The sequence below is a fragment of the Heteronotia binoei genome, chromosome 5 (assembly GCF_032191835.1).
Source record: "Heteronotia binoei isolate CCM8104 ecotype False Entrance Well chromosome 5, APGP_CSIRO_Hbin_v1, whole genome shotgun sequence".
NCBI lineage: Eukaryota > Metazoa > Chordata > Lepidosauria > Squamata > Gekkonidae > Heteronotia > Heteronotia binoei.
Window position 1 is genome coordinate 20,081,064 of NC_083227.1, and position 16,422 is coordinate 20,097,485.

Here is a 16,422-nt window from a genome sequence, read left to right on the forward strand (position 1 = left end):
CTTGGTACTTGGGGGGAACAACAGTTGGGAGGGTTTGCAGTGTTCTGGCCCCACCGATGGACCTCCTGATGGCACCTGGGTTTGGTTTTTTGGCCACTGTGTGACACAGAGTGTTGGACTGGAGGGGCCATTGGCCTGATCCAACGTGGCTTCTCTTATGTTCTTGTTCTTATGCTGCCCTTTTACAGATCTGACAAGCTGCTGCCCTTCCTATCACCCAAGCCACTGAAAATCCAGCCCTCATGGCCTCAGCTTCACCATCCACAGAGATAGAGCAGGAGGCCAAGTGCCCCATCTGCCTGGAGTGCCTGACGGACCCTGTGGTCCTGGACTGTGGGCACAGCTTCTGCCGGGCCTGCATCACTGACTACTGTGAGAAATGGGAGACTCTGGGAGACTTGGAGTGTCCTGTCTGCAAATTCAAGTTCCAGAAAGGGGCTTTCCGCCGAAACTGGCAGCTGGCAAACCTAGTTGAAAAAATTAAACTGGTGCCACGAAGTTCAAGAAAAGGTCTTTGCTTGAGACACCAGGAAAAACTCCATTTCTTCTGCAAAGAGGATGAAAAATTGGTGTGTGCTGTCTGTGAGCGACTCCCAGAACACAAAGGACACACAATACTTCCCCTGGAAGTGGCTGCTCAGGAATACAAGGTAGGAACTCATCTGGATCCTTGCTGGTGGAATTCCATCATTCTCTGGAGAAGATGTGCTTTCCTCCCAGCATAGCGGAAGAGGAGCTCTCCCTCCAGGGCTGGTGCTTCCGACTGTAAGGAGATTGAAGATACCAATTGTGGGTTTTTCTCCTTTTTATGATGAGTGTTTGGGCCATACTGAGAACAAAATTAAGACCAACCCACTTTTTCTGTTTAATCAAGGTGGTTTTATTGCTCAAAGTTATATATTATTTACTCTGCTTAGTAGGGTACACTCTTCCGTGCCAGTCTTTGCAGAGCAACAGGATATAGCGACAAGAAGACTCAAAGATTTGTTTAGAGGAGGAAAGGCAGAGGGAGGGAATAATAGTCAAAGGATGAATAAAAATGGGTGGAGCGAGGGAAAAGGCAACAGCTAGATATTAGGGGTACTCATTATGGGGATATTTGGTTAATGTAGCAGAGTTTGCCCAAACATAGAACGGGATGCAGAGTGCAGTAAATACATCTCCCAAGAAGTATATGGTTAAAAAAGTAAACTTACATTTCTTCAAGTAGATCCACATTCAGGTTGCAGTCAAAAGAAGAGAAAGAAACTTAATCTAGAGAGTACTTTCCCTTCCACAAATGGCCAGCCTGTCTGGCATCATGTGTATGAGAATATGAGGGCACTGTATTTACAGGAGAGGCCTCTTGATACATTGGTCTCTGTGGAAGCCCATGTGTAGCCAGCCTGCAGCTCATTTTCTCCAATAGTCTAGTTTTTAGCTCTTCATTTCCTTGTACCCAGCTCAGCCAGATCTTGCAAAGCAGCAGTTCTGGTATTGCAGTGTCACACGCTGGAGAGCAGGCAAGGGGAAAGTCCGAGTTCAGTTCAAGTCAGAGCCAGAGGAGCGTTGAAGGAACCAGTAGCTGAGTCCGAATTGCAGTCTGAAAGCAGGATCGTACAATCCAGAAGTCAGGAAACCGGGAAGCCAGAGCAGGAACGGAGCCAAGGACCGGGAGCTGGAGTAGTTGCAAGTCACCGGATGGACTTGTTGCTTCCACAGAGCATGCAACTCGAAGCAGGAGCTTAGATAGCCCGCTGCTGCTGTTTCCAATTAGCAGGCAGCGGGGCCAGCCTGGCGTCTGCTAAAACTCTGGGCTGAGAGAACGTCTTGCCCGCAGTTTGGCCTCTTTCCTTCAGATTGCTAAGTCCTGACAGAGCCTTTCCCGTACTCGAGCAAGGCAATGTGATGAACTGGGATGTGTGTCTACCTGTTGTTGGTCCTCGTCAGCTGTACAGCCAGGTGTTGAGAACCCTGCGGGCAGCGGCAGTGAATCAGTCAAGTTGTGAGAGGGGTCAGTTGTCGGCTCCGTTGGGTCTGCTAACCCTGTCGGCTCTGCCTGGCAGTCCCCTTGTCAGAGCCCATGACATGCAGTAAGATAAACAACCCCCCCCCCTTCCCACACACTTCTCATTCATGTTTTCTGTCTCCCTTCACCTAATTTTTCCATGTTCCCCTCCCCCTTTATTTTCACTTCTTGACCTCAAGACCTTTTCATCACTATCCTGTTTGGCGACAGAATGTATTTAAGAGCAATGTAGTGGAAAACTTATGCTGATATTATGAATGGCACTGGGTTTGCTGGGCACATTTGCACTAGTGCTGCTGAGGTTCCATCCCCCCTTCTTGGACTGCGATTCTGTGCTTGACATCAGCTGGCATTGCCACAACGGCACTGGGTTCTGCTGGGCACTCTGATTGCACTAGTACTGCTGGGTACTCTGTACATCGCTTTGGTTCTACTAGGCTTGCAGAATTGTGGCCCCTCCCTTCAGTTTCTACTGCAGAGATGATCTGGTCTGACATAGTCCTTTAGAAACTGTGAAGGACTGGGGCACCTTCTTTGGGCATAGTGTGCTTCTTAACATCCAGTATGATGAGTCACATCAGAAAGGGTATTACATTGGGCCCTTCATTTGTTTAAAGATGTGTGATGCTTTGGCTAGCTAGTTAAAATTAGTACAAAGGCAGACTCCTAGCTCTCAAAAATGTCTTGTGAATGTTTGAGATTGTCAGGTCTTGGGTTTCAAAATGGAGATCAGAAGCCCACCCAAGTGCCTGCTCAGAACACGAGTGGCGTGACAGAATTTTGTTTTGCTGTCAGGTCACAGCTGGCTTGTGGATACCCTGTAAGCTTTTCAAGGCAAGAGAGGTTGGGAGGTGGTTTGCCTGCCACTGCCTGCCTCCAGGTTGGCCCTGCTGATCAGGCTCTCCTGGGACTAACCAGGTCAGGGGTAGGCTGAGAGTCATGAGACTGGTCCAAGGTCACCCAGCGAGTTTCCACGACAGGACTGGGGGTTCAAACCTGGATTTCCCAGATCTTAGTCCAGCACTTTAAGTGTTACTGCACACAGGCTCCCCTGATGGAATAGCATGCTGGATTTTGATTTTTTTTTTAACTAACATGGTTATATATATGGATTTAAATAAATGTGTCATGGTGGCCAGGAGGGAAGAGCATGGAGTAAACCTTTAAAAGAACACATTTCAACTGTGATCCCCCCTCTCCCCAGGATCAGTTCTGCAACCCTCTGGAGATTCTGAAGAAGGGGAGAGAGAGAATTGTGGCGTATAAAGGAGATGTGGAGAAGGAAAGCCAAGACCTGCTCGTAAGTCTAAATAGCAGAAAAATCAACCCACGAGGCTGCCCCCACTTTCAATTTAGAAGGACGGTTGCCGGGTCTCCTCTGGCCACCAGTGGGGGATGGGGGGATAGGTTTGCCAGATCCAGGTTGGGAAACTTCTGGAGATTTGGGGAGGGAGACTGAGACCTCAGGAGGGTCTAATGCAGGGCTGGATTAAGGCCAACTGAAAGTGGGGTTCAGCCACTGCTGATTCTAGGGGGGGCAAACTTGGGATATTCAGTAGTATGTACATTCCTGCCCCCCACCCCCACAAATTTCTCTTGCCCATAATGCAGCCAGGGAAGATGCAGTTAAGGTTAGGAGACCAAGGGAGGGGAGGGACTTCTGAGCACTTTTGCCCCCTGTGGTGTTTCTACTCAACCATCATGTCTCATCCCCCGATGGGAACTGCGGAAATCAACCTGTGGAGGCTGTTTAGTGAGGGAACAAATGGACTCAAGAAGCCCCTTCTACTTTCTGGGTTTTCTGCTGCAGACTGAATCCTCTGTGGCTGAAAGAACCCCTCCGGGATAGGATGGGATAGGAGCCTCCTCAAGCGTCTCTTCCCACTGCAGAGACCAGCTGTGTTCCTGACGTTGGCCTGCTTTTCTTCTCTTTCCATCTCAGAAACAAACCAAAGAACAGAAGCAAGAGACAGAAGCCAAGTTCATGAAACTGCACACAATTCTGGAGAAACAAAAGAATTTTTTGCTGGCCCAGATGGATGAGGTGGAGAAGGAGGTGGTGAGAAACAGGGATCGGCATCTGGCCAGAATCTCTGAGGAGCTCTCTTCTCTGGAAAGCCTCATCCGGAAGATGGAGGAGAAATGTCAGCAGCCGGCCAGTGATCTCCTGCAGGTGAGAGTGTGGCAGAAACAGGCAGAGTCCCCTTGGGGAGAAGGCTGGCTCCAAATCCCCTCTGTTTAGCAGAAAAGCAAAAGCAAACCAGCCCAGTTTATGTCACTAGCAAGTTTTCACCTCTGCACCGGGGCCACTTTCCCCTCTGCCCCTTTCCATCTCCAGCCAGGGGCACACTGGACAATCCCAGGGGCCCTGCAAAACAACACTCCCTGGAAATACATTCCCCCACAGCCCCCTGCCCCTCCCTGTTAGACTGCAGCCACTGGAAGCCAAAGTGTGTTTGTGTTTCAACCAACAGTCTGAGGAACCCCATGGTTCCTGGGAAACTCTTTGACAACACCACCAACCAGGAAGGAGGGTCACATGCAAGACTTTTCACAACCCATTTTAAAAGGAGGATGTCTAGGGGCAGTGTGGTGGGGGGAATGTCACTTATATATAAAATGCACACCGACACGCAGTGGCAACGGCATATGGTTACAGGAACAGCATCCACACAGCTGTTCTGGGCACTGCTGTCTGTCTAGCATGTCTGTGCAGATGTGATGGCACTTATGCCCAGACAGACCCTCTCTCCTCTCTTCCCTTTCATGGCAGAATCATGTTGTAAGGCTGCAGAGAAAAGGGGGGAAGTCCACAAGGGGAACACAACACATCCTACTCTGAAGGTCTCTTTCTCTTCTTCTCACCCTCTGCCTTCTTTCTTTAGGATGTCAGAAGCACATTGCAGAGGTAAGTGGATCTTTAACATTAACCTTCTTAATCCTCGGATTGAACTGGTCAGCTTGTGAAGACTATAAGAACATAAGAGAAGCCATGTTTGATCAGTCCAGTGGCCCATCCAGTCCAACACTCTGTGTCACACAGTGGTCAAAAACTCCAGGTGCCATCAAAAAGTTCACCAGTAGGGCCAGGACACTAGAAACCCTCCCACTTTGCCCCCCCCCCCCCAAAAAAAAGAACCACCAAGAATTCAGAGCATCACTGCCCCAGACATAAAAACATAAGAGAAGCCCTGTTGGATCAGGCCAATGGCCCATCCAATCCAACACTCTGTGTCACTCAGCGGCCAAAAAACCCAAGTACCATCAGGAGGTCCACCAGTGGGGCCAGGACACTAGAAGCCCTCCCACTGTTGCCCCCCCCCCCCCCCCCAGCACTGAGAATACAGAGCATCCTAATGATACCTTTCATGAGATTCAAGAAATTGCAACTTACTTCATGGTATTGAAGTCCACACTGGAATCTGGACCATCATTTAGGAATTTTTTCAGAGAAAGGACTTTACCCTTTTGTGTGTCTGTCTATGATATGTAATCTTTGATTTACCTGTCTTTATTATAATAAATGTAATGAGTACTTAGTAATTCTGGTCACAGTAACCAATAGGTTTAGTGTAGCCAGTTCTTAAGAAAGCAGGAGCTGTGCATTCCTCTTCAAGAGCCCGCCCACCTTTCAGTGCTTTCAGCATCAGCCTGTTTCCCTTGGCTTTCTGCCAGTTCCTTCCTCTGCTTCTCTGACCCACTTGGGGCGGAGGGGAGGGAGGGAGATTCTGAATGGGATGGATGGTACCCTAATGGGATTTTCTCCAGGTATGAAGACAAGGAGTCGTTTGAGAATCCAGTGGCTATTCCACTTGCACTGAAGCGGCACATCTGGGACTTCTCAGATTTAAATCTCCTTTTGGAGGGCATCAAGAAGCAACTCAAAGGTAATGAAGAAACACTGCTGGAGTTTCAGACTGGACATTAGAGTGGGCCAGATGTGTTTTAGTCTGCTCCAGGCTGACTATATCATTGAGAGACCCAGGAATGTGTGGAGTTTATGCATCAGTTCAGAAGGCCATTTTAGTTCACCATGGAAAGTTTTCTGATCAAAATTCTGCCATAACTTCAGCTCAGAATTGCATTACATGGACTTCTCGAAATTATATTATGTTGTTGATCTCTGATCATTACTGTGACCATGCAAGGGCACATGGTGAGGTAGATGGTGAAACAAGCACCTAAAATGACAGGGAGGGAGGCTGCTCTTTAGGGCATCTATTTTTAATGAAACAGCCGCTGGATCAGTTTCAGGGACACCCCCCCCCCCCTTCTCTCTGCAATGTGTCTGTGACCAAATCAGACTTATCAAAACTGATCCCTTTGATTGGATGTTTGTGTTTGTTTGAGTATGTCGTAGCAGAGCCCACAGAATGGTCTCAAAGGGACAGACTGGTTTTAAAGTAGAGTCATACCCTTCGAAGCCCATTGAAATCAGTGAGTCTGAAGAGTGTAACTCAGCTCAGTATGTGCTGCGGAGCCTCTGTCTAGAAGTCTAAATTTAGCCAGTTTGGACCCTTGGCTGCAGTCCTTAGCATACTTTCTATGACATGAATCTCAACTCCAGTCACTTGTGAACACAAATCTGAATATTTGTACACAATCCTCCACCCCCAAGATAGTCTCTACTTGACCCTGAAGCTGTAACTCAGAAGAGATATGTACCTGTGTGCCATCAAGTCACAAATGACTTCTGGCAACCCCCACCAGGAGGTGAACAAGACAAGTGTTTGCTATTTTCTTCCTCTGCAGAGTCTTCTTTGGTCGATCCAAGTACAGACTCAGCTTAGCTTCAGCAGTTTGACAACATTGGGCTGTATCATGCCCCTCCCCTCCCCAAAAGAAAATAGTATTATTAGCTGGTATTTTTGTCACAAGAAGGGCCTGCTGCTCACTTTCCATTCCTTTGCTTCCTCAGACACTCTGGATTCTGGACTTCATCTGCAGAAAGGTACATTTTTCTTCATAAACTGATCAATTATTTCTAAACTAAAAAACCTCCCCTAACAATTCGTGTTCTCCCACTTGGTGTTCTCCGAGATAACACAATTGAATGCTCTTGTTTCGTTCCTCAAAATCTTATGCTCCCTGCCACAGCCAGTTCCTTCTTGTTCTGTTGGTAAGGGTGAAAGAAAAGGTTGAGGGGATGAAACCTGCCGCCATATTTAAGTGATGGGAGAATGGTTGCTGGGCAACAGGTTGACTGAGTTCCATAAGAAAAGTCTCTCTGTTCTCCTACCAAAGGTGGGGCATCAGGTTTGCCAGCCCAGGATAGATCATGCCTGATGTTCAATAGCTCCATGTTGGTAACTCCAGTCCAGAAGAAGTTCCAACTGGTAATATTGCAATTCTTTTAAAATTTCCACTGCGGATACCAGAACAGGCATTACTTTTTGCAGCAGCTGGGGGGTGTGTGTGTGTTGGGAATATGAATTAAGTATTAAGTACCAAGGATATTTCTGTCAGTTCTAGCTCTGCCCTTTGTTCAATGTGTAGCAGGTTTTCCGCTGCTTCTCCACTGCATTCAGGCACTTTCTGGGTTTTCCCAGCTTACTTAAACCAAGTTTCCACTGGAGTTTTGGAAAGGATTCCAGTGAAGTTTGGGCAGCTGCTATGTGGGTGGGAGAATCCAGATTTTCCCAGCCTCTGTGGCCACTATATCCCTGACCCTGTCCTATGGTGAGCATTTCTTTCCCTCACTTTTGGAGGCATTTAATTGTTTGCTTCCAATAGATTTGATTCCCTTTTAGGGAATGTTCCTTAAGCCGTAAGGTCTCCACATCCACCACTAGCAGATGGTTCAGAGGCTGCATTTTCCTGGCATATAAGTCCAGGGGACTGGATCCCCCTTTGGGTGTTACAGCCCACTCCCTCAGAGGGGCAGAAACCTCAGCATTATATGGTCCTTCCCTAATGTTGATTTTAAAGTTTTGTATAAATTACTGTATGGACATGTTGTTAGCCGCCCTGAGCCTGCCTTGGCGGGGAGGGCGGGATATAAATAAAATATTATTATTATTTTTCCTTAGAGGTGGTCTGTAGGGCTGCAGCCGGGAAATTGTTCTACTCATTCACCAGGCATTACAGGATTGACAAAATGGGCTCAGCTGGGACTGCTTTTGGAAGAAAATGGTCCTGGAGCATACCTTTTCAGGCTAGAGTCTGAGATTCTTCCCCTCTCTGAGGCATGCTGCTTCTTATGTGCCAGATGTGGAGACTTCCCCACCCCAGACCACTGGAGAATGGAAGATTTGTCTCACTGTGCATCTCCCTTGTCGGTGGTCCTGTTAGAGTATTTTGCACGCAGCAGAAGAGCTGAAGGAGAGGGACAGGCAAAACACAGGAATTAATAGACAAGAGAAACAGCTGTATTCAATGGTAGATATATTTACCAGGAATAGTATCCAATATTCAGAGTCGTTGCCAGGCCAAGGTCATACACAGTAATCAGTACACACTTCAGTAGATAACAGTATACAGCAGTAAGTATACACAGCACGATCCAAGCACAGTAGCATAGGATCCAACACCAGCAGTGATCGCTGCCACCCAGATAGCGGGCCTCACAGAACCCACAATCCTTACAGGCAGACAGAGCAAGCTCACTGAGCTTCCCTAAGTACACATACCAATCATCAGGGTTGCATCAGCTCTGTGAGTCAGCACAAAGCCTAATTACAGGTGAGGTCATCCCACCTTACCTCAGTAACAGGTAACAGCTGGATCATGATGCAGCATGACTCAGCATGACATTGCAGAAACAACATTACTATTACTAAGATGGAGTCAGTCAGCCATTTTAGGACTGAGTTCCAACATTCTCCTCTTAATAGTTCTGTTCGTTTCTCAATCCGAGCCTTTTACAGTGCTCATTATGCTTTTCCATAGTCTGGGGTTTCGTAAACATATCTGCTGTATTGTGGCCAGTATCACAATACCTTATGTTTATCAACCCTTCCATGATACATGATCTGACATTCTGGTACCTTATGTCAGTGTATCTATTCCTTGTCTTTACTCCTTCCGCTTTTGCAATCTCAATCACAGCTTGATTGTCTTCCAGAACTTCAACAGGCTTCTCTGCCTCTATATGCAGGTCCTTTAGTAGCTGTCTAAACCATTCTACCTCAGTACAAGCGGTAGAAAGGGCGCAGAACTCTGCTTCTGTGGTGGACAAGGCAACCACACGCTGCTTTTGTGTCTTCCAGCATACTAATACCTCTCCCAAATATATGGAAAGACCTGTTGTTGACTTTCTGGTTTCACAGTCACTTGCAAAACTTGCATCTGTATAGACTTTCAGTGCTAGCTTCCCCCTAGGTTCGATATAAAGACACCAGTAGGTACAGTATCAGTCTCAACATAAACATTTAAACGTTTCAGGGAAGAAAGTTCATCGTCCATAGCAGCCTTCCAGTTACACTGCTCTTCCTTGGACAAAGAGAAAATGTCAGTATATTTCTCAGGCTCATGTATAGCAGACATTACAGGACTAAATCTCTCAGGAGCTCTTCTTTCACGTGTAGATCTCCTCAATGCAGGCTCATCAGTTGGCACATTCCTCCCGGATGATTCCTCACGAGTAGGCTTCTCCTCCATCTCCTCCTCGTCAGGCATCTCTTCTTTTGGGGTTAATTCAGCCGCCTCTCCCTCCTCTGGGTTGCTAGGCATCGAGCTGACTTGTAACCGGATTCCCTGGTCATCCTCAAGACAGAACGCTGGCGATTGGGTGCAACGATCCCAGCCCTCTGATCTCTCCAGAAACGTGGCTGAAGCACTAATCACCACCTCACGACTGTCGAGCGTGCCAAAACGATAACAGCTCCCGTTCCTCTCATACCCGAGAAACCTCATACGTCTAGCCTTCAGTTGGCCTTTACGTCTGAGCTGTTGAGGAATATGAACAAAAGCTGTAACTCCAAATACATGCAAATTTGCCAAGTTAGTTACCTTGTCATGCCATAGGCTTGCTGGTATTTTGCCAGTAGATGAACACCAAACTCTGTTCAGGTTGTAGTTGGCACAGCACATAGCCTCTGCCCAAAATCTCCAGGGCATATCTGCATCACGTAACATACACTGGCACATGTCTTGCAATGTACGGCCTCTTCTCTCACAAAAAGCATTATGGGTAGGTCTGTACGGAGCAGTCAATCTGTGCTCAATCCCAAGCTCTGCAAACAAACTTTGAAAACGTTTATTAACAAATTCCGAGCCTCTATCAGAAATAATGCATGCAGGCACATTTCCAGTTTTTCTCTTAACAAACCTTAGCCAATTCTGCATATTTTGAAAGGTTTCAGTTTTAGCTTTCAACAGGTAAACAAAACCATACCTTGAATAGTGATCTTCTATACTTAAGACATATTTGGCCCCGCCCACTGACTCCTTAAAGGGCCCTATCAGGTCTAAGAACACTAGGTCAAGAGGTTTCTTACTAGTAAATTTACTTGGAGTACGCACAGGAGCTTTTGTAGACTTCACAAGCTTGCAGATTTCACAGTCAAGAAATTCCTTGCAAGGTTTAAGATTAATACCTTCTGCCTGTTCAACAGTCTTCTTTAGAGCAGGAAAACCAGCATGGCCTAATTTCCTGTGTAAAAGATGACAGCAATTATCATGCACTGGTTTATTTACACAGACGTTATTACACGTTTGTACCTTGGTATGCAAGAAGTATAAATCTTCCTTCAGCATAGCTTTTACACACAAACCGTCCTTGGTCCTCAGCTCACAGCACGAGGTGTCAAATTGCAGTTTGAAACCTTCCCTGCACAGAGCAGACACAGACAGCAGATTCATCTTAAGTGAAGGAACAAAACCCATTTGAAGCTCCTTCCTTAGGCTTGGCAGGAACACTTTCCCTCTGCCAAAAACAGTTGCTTTAACTCCATCTGCTAAAACAACAGACTGGTTATCAACAGGTGTGTAAGTAGTAAACAAACTCCTCTCTCTACAGAGGTTCTCCGACGCTCCGCTGTCAATTAGGAAAGATTGAGTGTGGTTAGTTGACTTACCAGTAGTAACGAGATGCACATTACCACTCTTATCAGCAGACCTCATTCCAGACCGTCTCTCTTTCCCTTTCTGGGCTTGACAATTCCTAAACAAATGTCTAGATGAGCCACACCGGAAGCATTTCTTCCTTACAGCCATTACATTACCTGTTTGACAGTCAGGATCCTCCTTAACAGTAAATCCACTGCCCCTCTCTGGCTTACAGACAGGCTTTCTCTCCGCACGTAGAGAGGAATTGGACTGTCTCTTGCCATATTCATCAAGAAGCCGTCCAGTTACGACGTTCATGGTTAACCCTGTCTCAGGCAAACCCTCCAGGCTCGTTATCACAGCGTCATATGATGCATCTAAGGAACTTAAAAGTATGCACACCTCCTGTGATTCAGAAAACATTTGGTCATGCTCTCTTAGCTCTAGAAACATCCTACGCATAGACTCTATATGAGATAACATATCTGCATTAGCTGCCAGCCTGGTATGCAGAAGCTTCCTCACCAAACGAATCTGAGAACCGACAGTTCCTCGGACGTAAATTTCCTTCAAAGCATTCCAGCAGTCATTAGCCGTCTCCAGTCCTGCTATATGCACCAGCTGGGAGTCGTCTAGAGAAAGACCTATTAAAGACAAAGCCTTAACATCCTTTTTACGCAAAAGGTCTGCAGCTTTTCTGTCCTCAGCAGCTGCCAACAACCCCCGTAAAGGAGCAGCCACCACCTCCCACAGCTCTTGGTGCTTTAATAACAGACTGACCTTCTGGGACCACGTAGCATAGTTAGTCCCATTCAGCTTAGTAATGCTGAGCCCAGAGAAGGAAACAACATTTGCAGCTTCCATCTCTGCTACTTATCACTGGACACCTGGGCAACTTGGCAGTTTGCCTCCGTCTCTTCCAAAACACTGTGTTGCCTCCTCTGTCTTCAGAACAGCAGCACCTCTGGAAACACTGGGAGCACTGGGAGCTCTGGGCCCAGAACCAATGTTAGAGTATTTTGCACGCAGCAGAAGAGCTGAAGGAGAGGGACAGGCAAAACACAGGAATTAATAGACAAGAGAAACAGCTGTATTCAATGGTAGATATATTTACCAGGAATAGTATCCAATATTCAGAGTCGTTGCCAGGCCAAGGTCATACACAGTAATCAGTACACACTTCAGTAGATAACAGTATACAGCAGTAAGTATACACAGCACGATCCAAGCACAGTAGCATAGGATCCAACACCAGCAGTGATCGCTGCCACCCAGATAGCGGGCCTCACAGAACCCACAATCCTTACAGGCAGACAGAGCAAGCTCACTGAGCTTCCCTAAGTACACATACCAATCATCAGGGTTGCATCAGCTCTGTGAGTCAGCACAAAGCCTAATTACAGGTGAGGTCATCCCACCTTACCTCAGTAACAGGTAACAGCTGGATCATGATGCAGCATGACTCAGCATGACATTGCAGAAACAACATTACTATTACTAAGATGGAGTCAGTCAGCCATTTTAGGACTGAGTTCCAACAGGTCCTAGAGTAGGGCAGTCTCTTCCCATCCAAGGGGTGAATTCCCTTTCTCAGAAGGCACTTGAGCCAGAGTAGGTGTGCTGTATTGACTCTATGGGGCTTCTTTGCCTCAATTTCAGTTTCCTGAACTGGTGGGCGTCTCTTTTGAGTTCTTCACCCTGTTCTCTGTGTGGTCGGTTGGAGGTTTTTTTGGACCATTTTATTGGAGGTCTGATTTCATGTTTGATCATTTGGAGAGGGAGCTGTGCTGCTTCAGGGCCAGACTGGGGCCTGGGAGCGAAGCCCCTCCCCTCCCAGAATTGCAAGGTTCTGGACTCTCCCGGTCTCCAGGAATGAGCTTCTCCCAGAAGTAGAGACTGCCCTACCCCAGGACCAGCAAGAAGGAAGATTCATGATAAGGGAGACAAATCTTCTGTTCTTGTGTGCGATTTCTAACCAAAGAAGCCTATGACTGAAATTGCCATTGTTTTTTTTCCCTCTTCTTCGTAGTTCTCTTTTCAGGATGGGATACGGGAGGAAATAGATGGTGTCCCTGTGGGTGCTTGTTGTGTACATTGTCTGCCTTCTGAAGCATGCGGGAAGACAGCTCTGCCTTTTAGAAGGGCAGGAGCAGGCAGGAGAGCCTGATGACCAAGGAGAGGGTGGCAGAGGTGGGAGGAGGCCACGACTGGCAGGAGAAGGAAGCCAAACAGGCCAGTGGGTGAAATCCTCCAGCTGATGCCGTTTCACTTCTTGTCTCATTTTCCCTCAACAGCAAATGTGACTCTGGATCCAGACACGGCCCATCCATGGCTCATCCTGTCTGAGGGTCAGAAAAGCGTGCAAATGGGAGAAACAGCTCAAACTCTGCCCACCAGTCCGAAGAGATTTGAGAACTATAATGCTGTGCTGGGCTGTGAGGGATTCACAGGAGGCCGCCATTTCTGGGAAATCCTTGTGGGAAGTGAGGAAAACTGGGCTGTGGGGGTGGCCAGAAAGTCTGTGAGGAGGAAGGGAGAACTCACTTTTACTCCTGAGGAAGGGATGTGGGCTGTGGGGAAGTGGGCAGGGATGCACAGGGTTGGTATAAAAGCTTACCCTCCCCTGACTGTGAGTGGGGAGCTGAAGAGGATCCGAGTGTGCCTGAACTATGCTGGGGGTCGAGTGGCCTTTTTTGATGCTGACCGAGCAGCCCTTCTCTACGAGTTCTCTGGGGCCTCCTTCCATGGAGAGACCCTCCTGCCCTTCTTTAGGGTGTATAAAAAAGGCCGCCTCAAAATATCTTCATAGGACTTTTTCTTGATACCAGGACCATCGGGAATATTATTTCTCCATACCTGTAAAGACCTCTCCTGTCTAGGTTTGCCAGGTCTGTGTTGGAAAACACCTGGAAACTTTGGGAGGTAGATCTGGGAGAGGGCGGGGTTTGGGGAGGGGACTCAGCATGGTACAGTCCCATAGCGTCCATGCTCCAAAGCAGCCATTTTCTCCAGGGGGACTGATCTCTGCCAGCTGGAGATCAGTTGTAAAAGTGGGAGATCTCCAGGCCCCACCTGGAAGCTGGCAACCCCACTCCTGTCTCCAGCCACCAAAACTGACAGGGGGAAAATGGAGACATTTCCCCCTCCATTTCCCAACATTCCTCCCCCCCCCCCCTTTCGTATCTTCTTAAACTGACAGTAATGCCTTTCCCATTGTACAAGATGCAGGCGAGCTCTGAACAGACCCCCCCTCCCCCGCCATCTCTCCAGCCTTCGTTCTTCTCAAGCACAAGAGAGGAATTGCCACAGAGCCTACAGAGGAAGGAAGAAGAGGCCCTGTGTGCTTCAGTTTGGGACTTCCTCTGTTCTTTAATGGGCACCAACTGTTAGATCTTGCTTGGGTTCAGCCTACCTTTTCTGAGGGTCCTCTCCCTATGCAGGTTGCTGCGCTTATAGCACTTGTTTATCGGCTGTACCAGAGACTGAGAAGATGTTATGCTTATTATAAAGTTATGTTGAAAACACTGCTGCTTTAATTGTTTGTTTTTTGGGGGGTGGGAAGCTATGTCATAACTGCCAGAGAAGTCCTAGACAGTGCCGTCATTTACAGACTTGATCCATCCACAACTCTGCAGTTGGACAGAAGAATCCAGGGGTGGATTTGCGTAGCCAGGCTCCTGCTGGCCTCTGCTTGCTTTAAGGTTTCTCTTCCGGTTGCTTTTGTGCCTCTTTTCAAACCATTACAGGCCCTTCAACATCCACACAGCCATCTTGCTCTCCTTTGTTTCTCCGAGGAACTGGGAGCTCCTGCTTTATCCTCACTGTGACCCTGAGAGGGAAGTCAGGCCCAGAGCGAGTGAGCTTCACCCCAGAGAGTTTGGGGGCAGAGCTGGGGAGGGGGAGGTCTGGGGAGGGGAGGGGAGGGACCAAGTGTGTGTGTGTGTGGGGGGGAGGGCATAATGCCATCCAGTCCACAGATATTCAGCCCCCCTCCAGAGGGGGGCAATCTTATATCTGAGCAGGAATTTGAACCCAGGCCTCATCAGTTCAAGTCCTACCACCTTGTGCAATGCACGGGCTCTCAGCACAGATGGTCATACTAATATATAATCTAGGGGTGGCCAAACTGTGGCTCAGGGGCCACATGTGACTGTGTCATACACATTATATGACTCTTGAAGCCCCCACCACTCCATCAGCTGCCTAGAAGGCATTTCTCTGTTTAAATCACTTATCCAAGCCAAGTCAGACAGAAACTTGGGGAATGCATTTAAAGTTGCTTTCTTTCTACCCTTCCCTCCCCCATCTATTTGCCTGTATGCCTGTCTGCCTTCCTTCTTGTCTTGTGGCTCTCAAACATCTGACGTTCGTGTCTTGTGGCTCTCAAACATCTGACGTTCGTGTCTTGCGGCTCACAAACATCTGATGTTTATTCTGCGTGGCTCTTACATATAGCAATTTGGCCACCCTGATATAATCTACATTCCTGGAAAATCTGGTGATAACAAGCAGGGGCCTCTTGAGACTTGTTGGGGGAAATACCAAATCCTGCCCACTTTGTTTGCTGTGCTCACCCCTGAAGAGCCACTCTAATGTGCTGCCATCTCCTGCTTCATTGGTGCAGTGGTGAGCAGAAACCAAGGGGTCTCCTTACCCTCCCTCCCCTTCCACTCATGGGGCCACTACCTCCACTGTCTGGCTTACTGGGCAAGGGCGCCAGGCAGCAGCAGCTCCCATTCCTCCTCTCTGACATCCTGCAGGGCTGGGGTGGTGGTGGCAACTTCTACTCCTCTATGCTTACCTTAGAACATGGTTTTTTTTTTTTTAAGTCCGAGGGAGATTGTGTAGCAAAAAAGGGCAGGAAAAAAGCACTGTTGGAAGAATTATGAAGATTTTAAACAGCATACCACAGTGATTCAGACATGCTGTGAAGGGGCTGAAAATGGAAGAAAGCAGGTTCTCTCAAAAGTGGCTTAAACACACTTTGGTGACCCAAAAAAAGTGGTTTGCATGAGCAGGTAAATAAATTCCACTAGGAGCCAGATACTAAAACTGGTCTGTCTGAAATGACAGGAACAAAATCTTATTAGCAACCAGTTACTAAAATGGAATGCAAGGACAGTTTGAAAAGGATCTCTATCTAATCCCCTTTCAAAGTTGTGTATTCCTTTGGCCATCTCTTCATCCTCTGGCAGCAAAGTCCACATTTGAATCATTCTTTGTGTAAAGAGCTGCTGTTCGCCGAGGGTGTGGTGGCAGTGCTGGCTGAGAATAGTGTGGAGATTTGATACCTGTGTGTGTCCCCTCTTGCACACCATAGCTGTGTGGTAGCAGTTCAGATTGGAAGAACAGCACTGGGGGGTGGGAGACCTACACATGAAACTACCTTATTCTGAGTCAGACTCTCGGTCTGTCCAGGTCCACTC

At 47.6% G+C, this 16,422-nt stretch overlaps 1 protein-coding gene across 1 annotated transcript; it reads left to right on the forward strand.

Annotated features, from left to right (window-relative positions):
- Window positions 1–242: 242 nt before the first annotated feature.
- Window positions 243–13,805, forward strand: LOC132571816 (E3 ubiquitin-protein ligase TRIM39-like). Its single transcript, XM_060238609.1, has 6 exons — window positions 243–650; window positions 3,213–3,308; window positions 3,951–4,181; window positions 4,894–4,916; window positions 5,777–5,895; window positions 13,291–13,805. The coding sequence occupies exons 1-6, from the start codon at window positions 243–245 to the stop codon at window positions 13,803–13,805; spliced, it is 1,392 nt and encodes a 463-aa protein (XP_060094592.1).
- The last annotated feature ends 2,617 nt before the right edge of the window (window positions 13,806–16,422 follow it).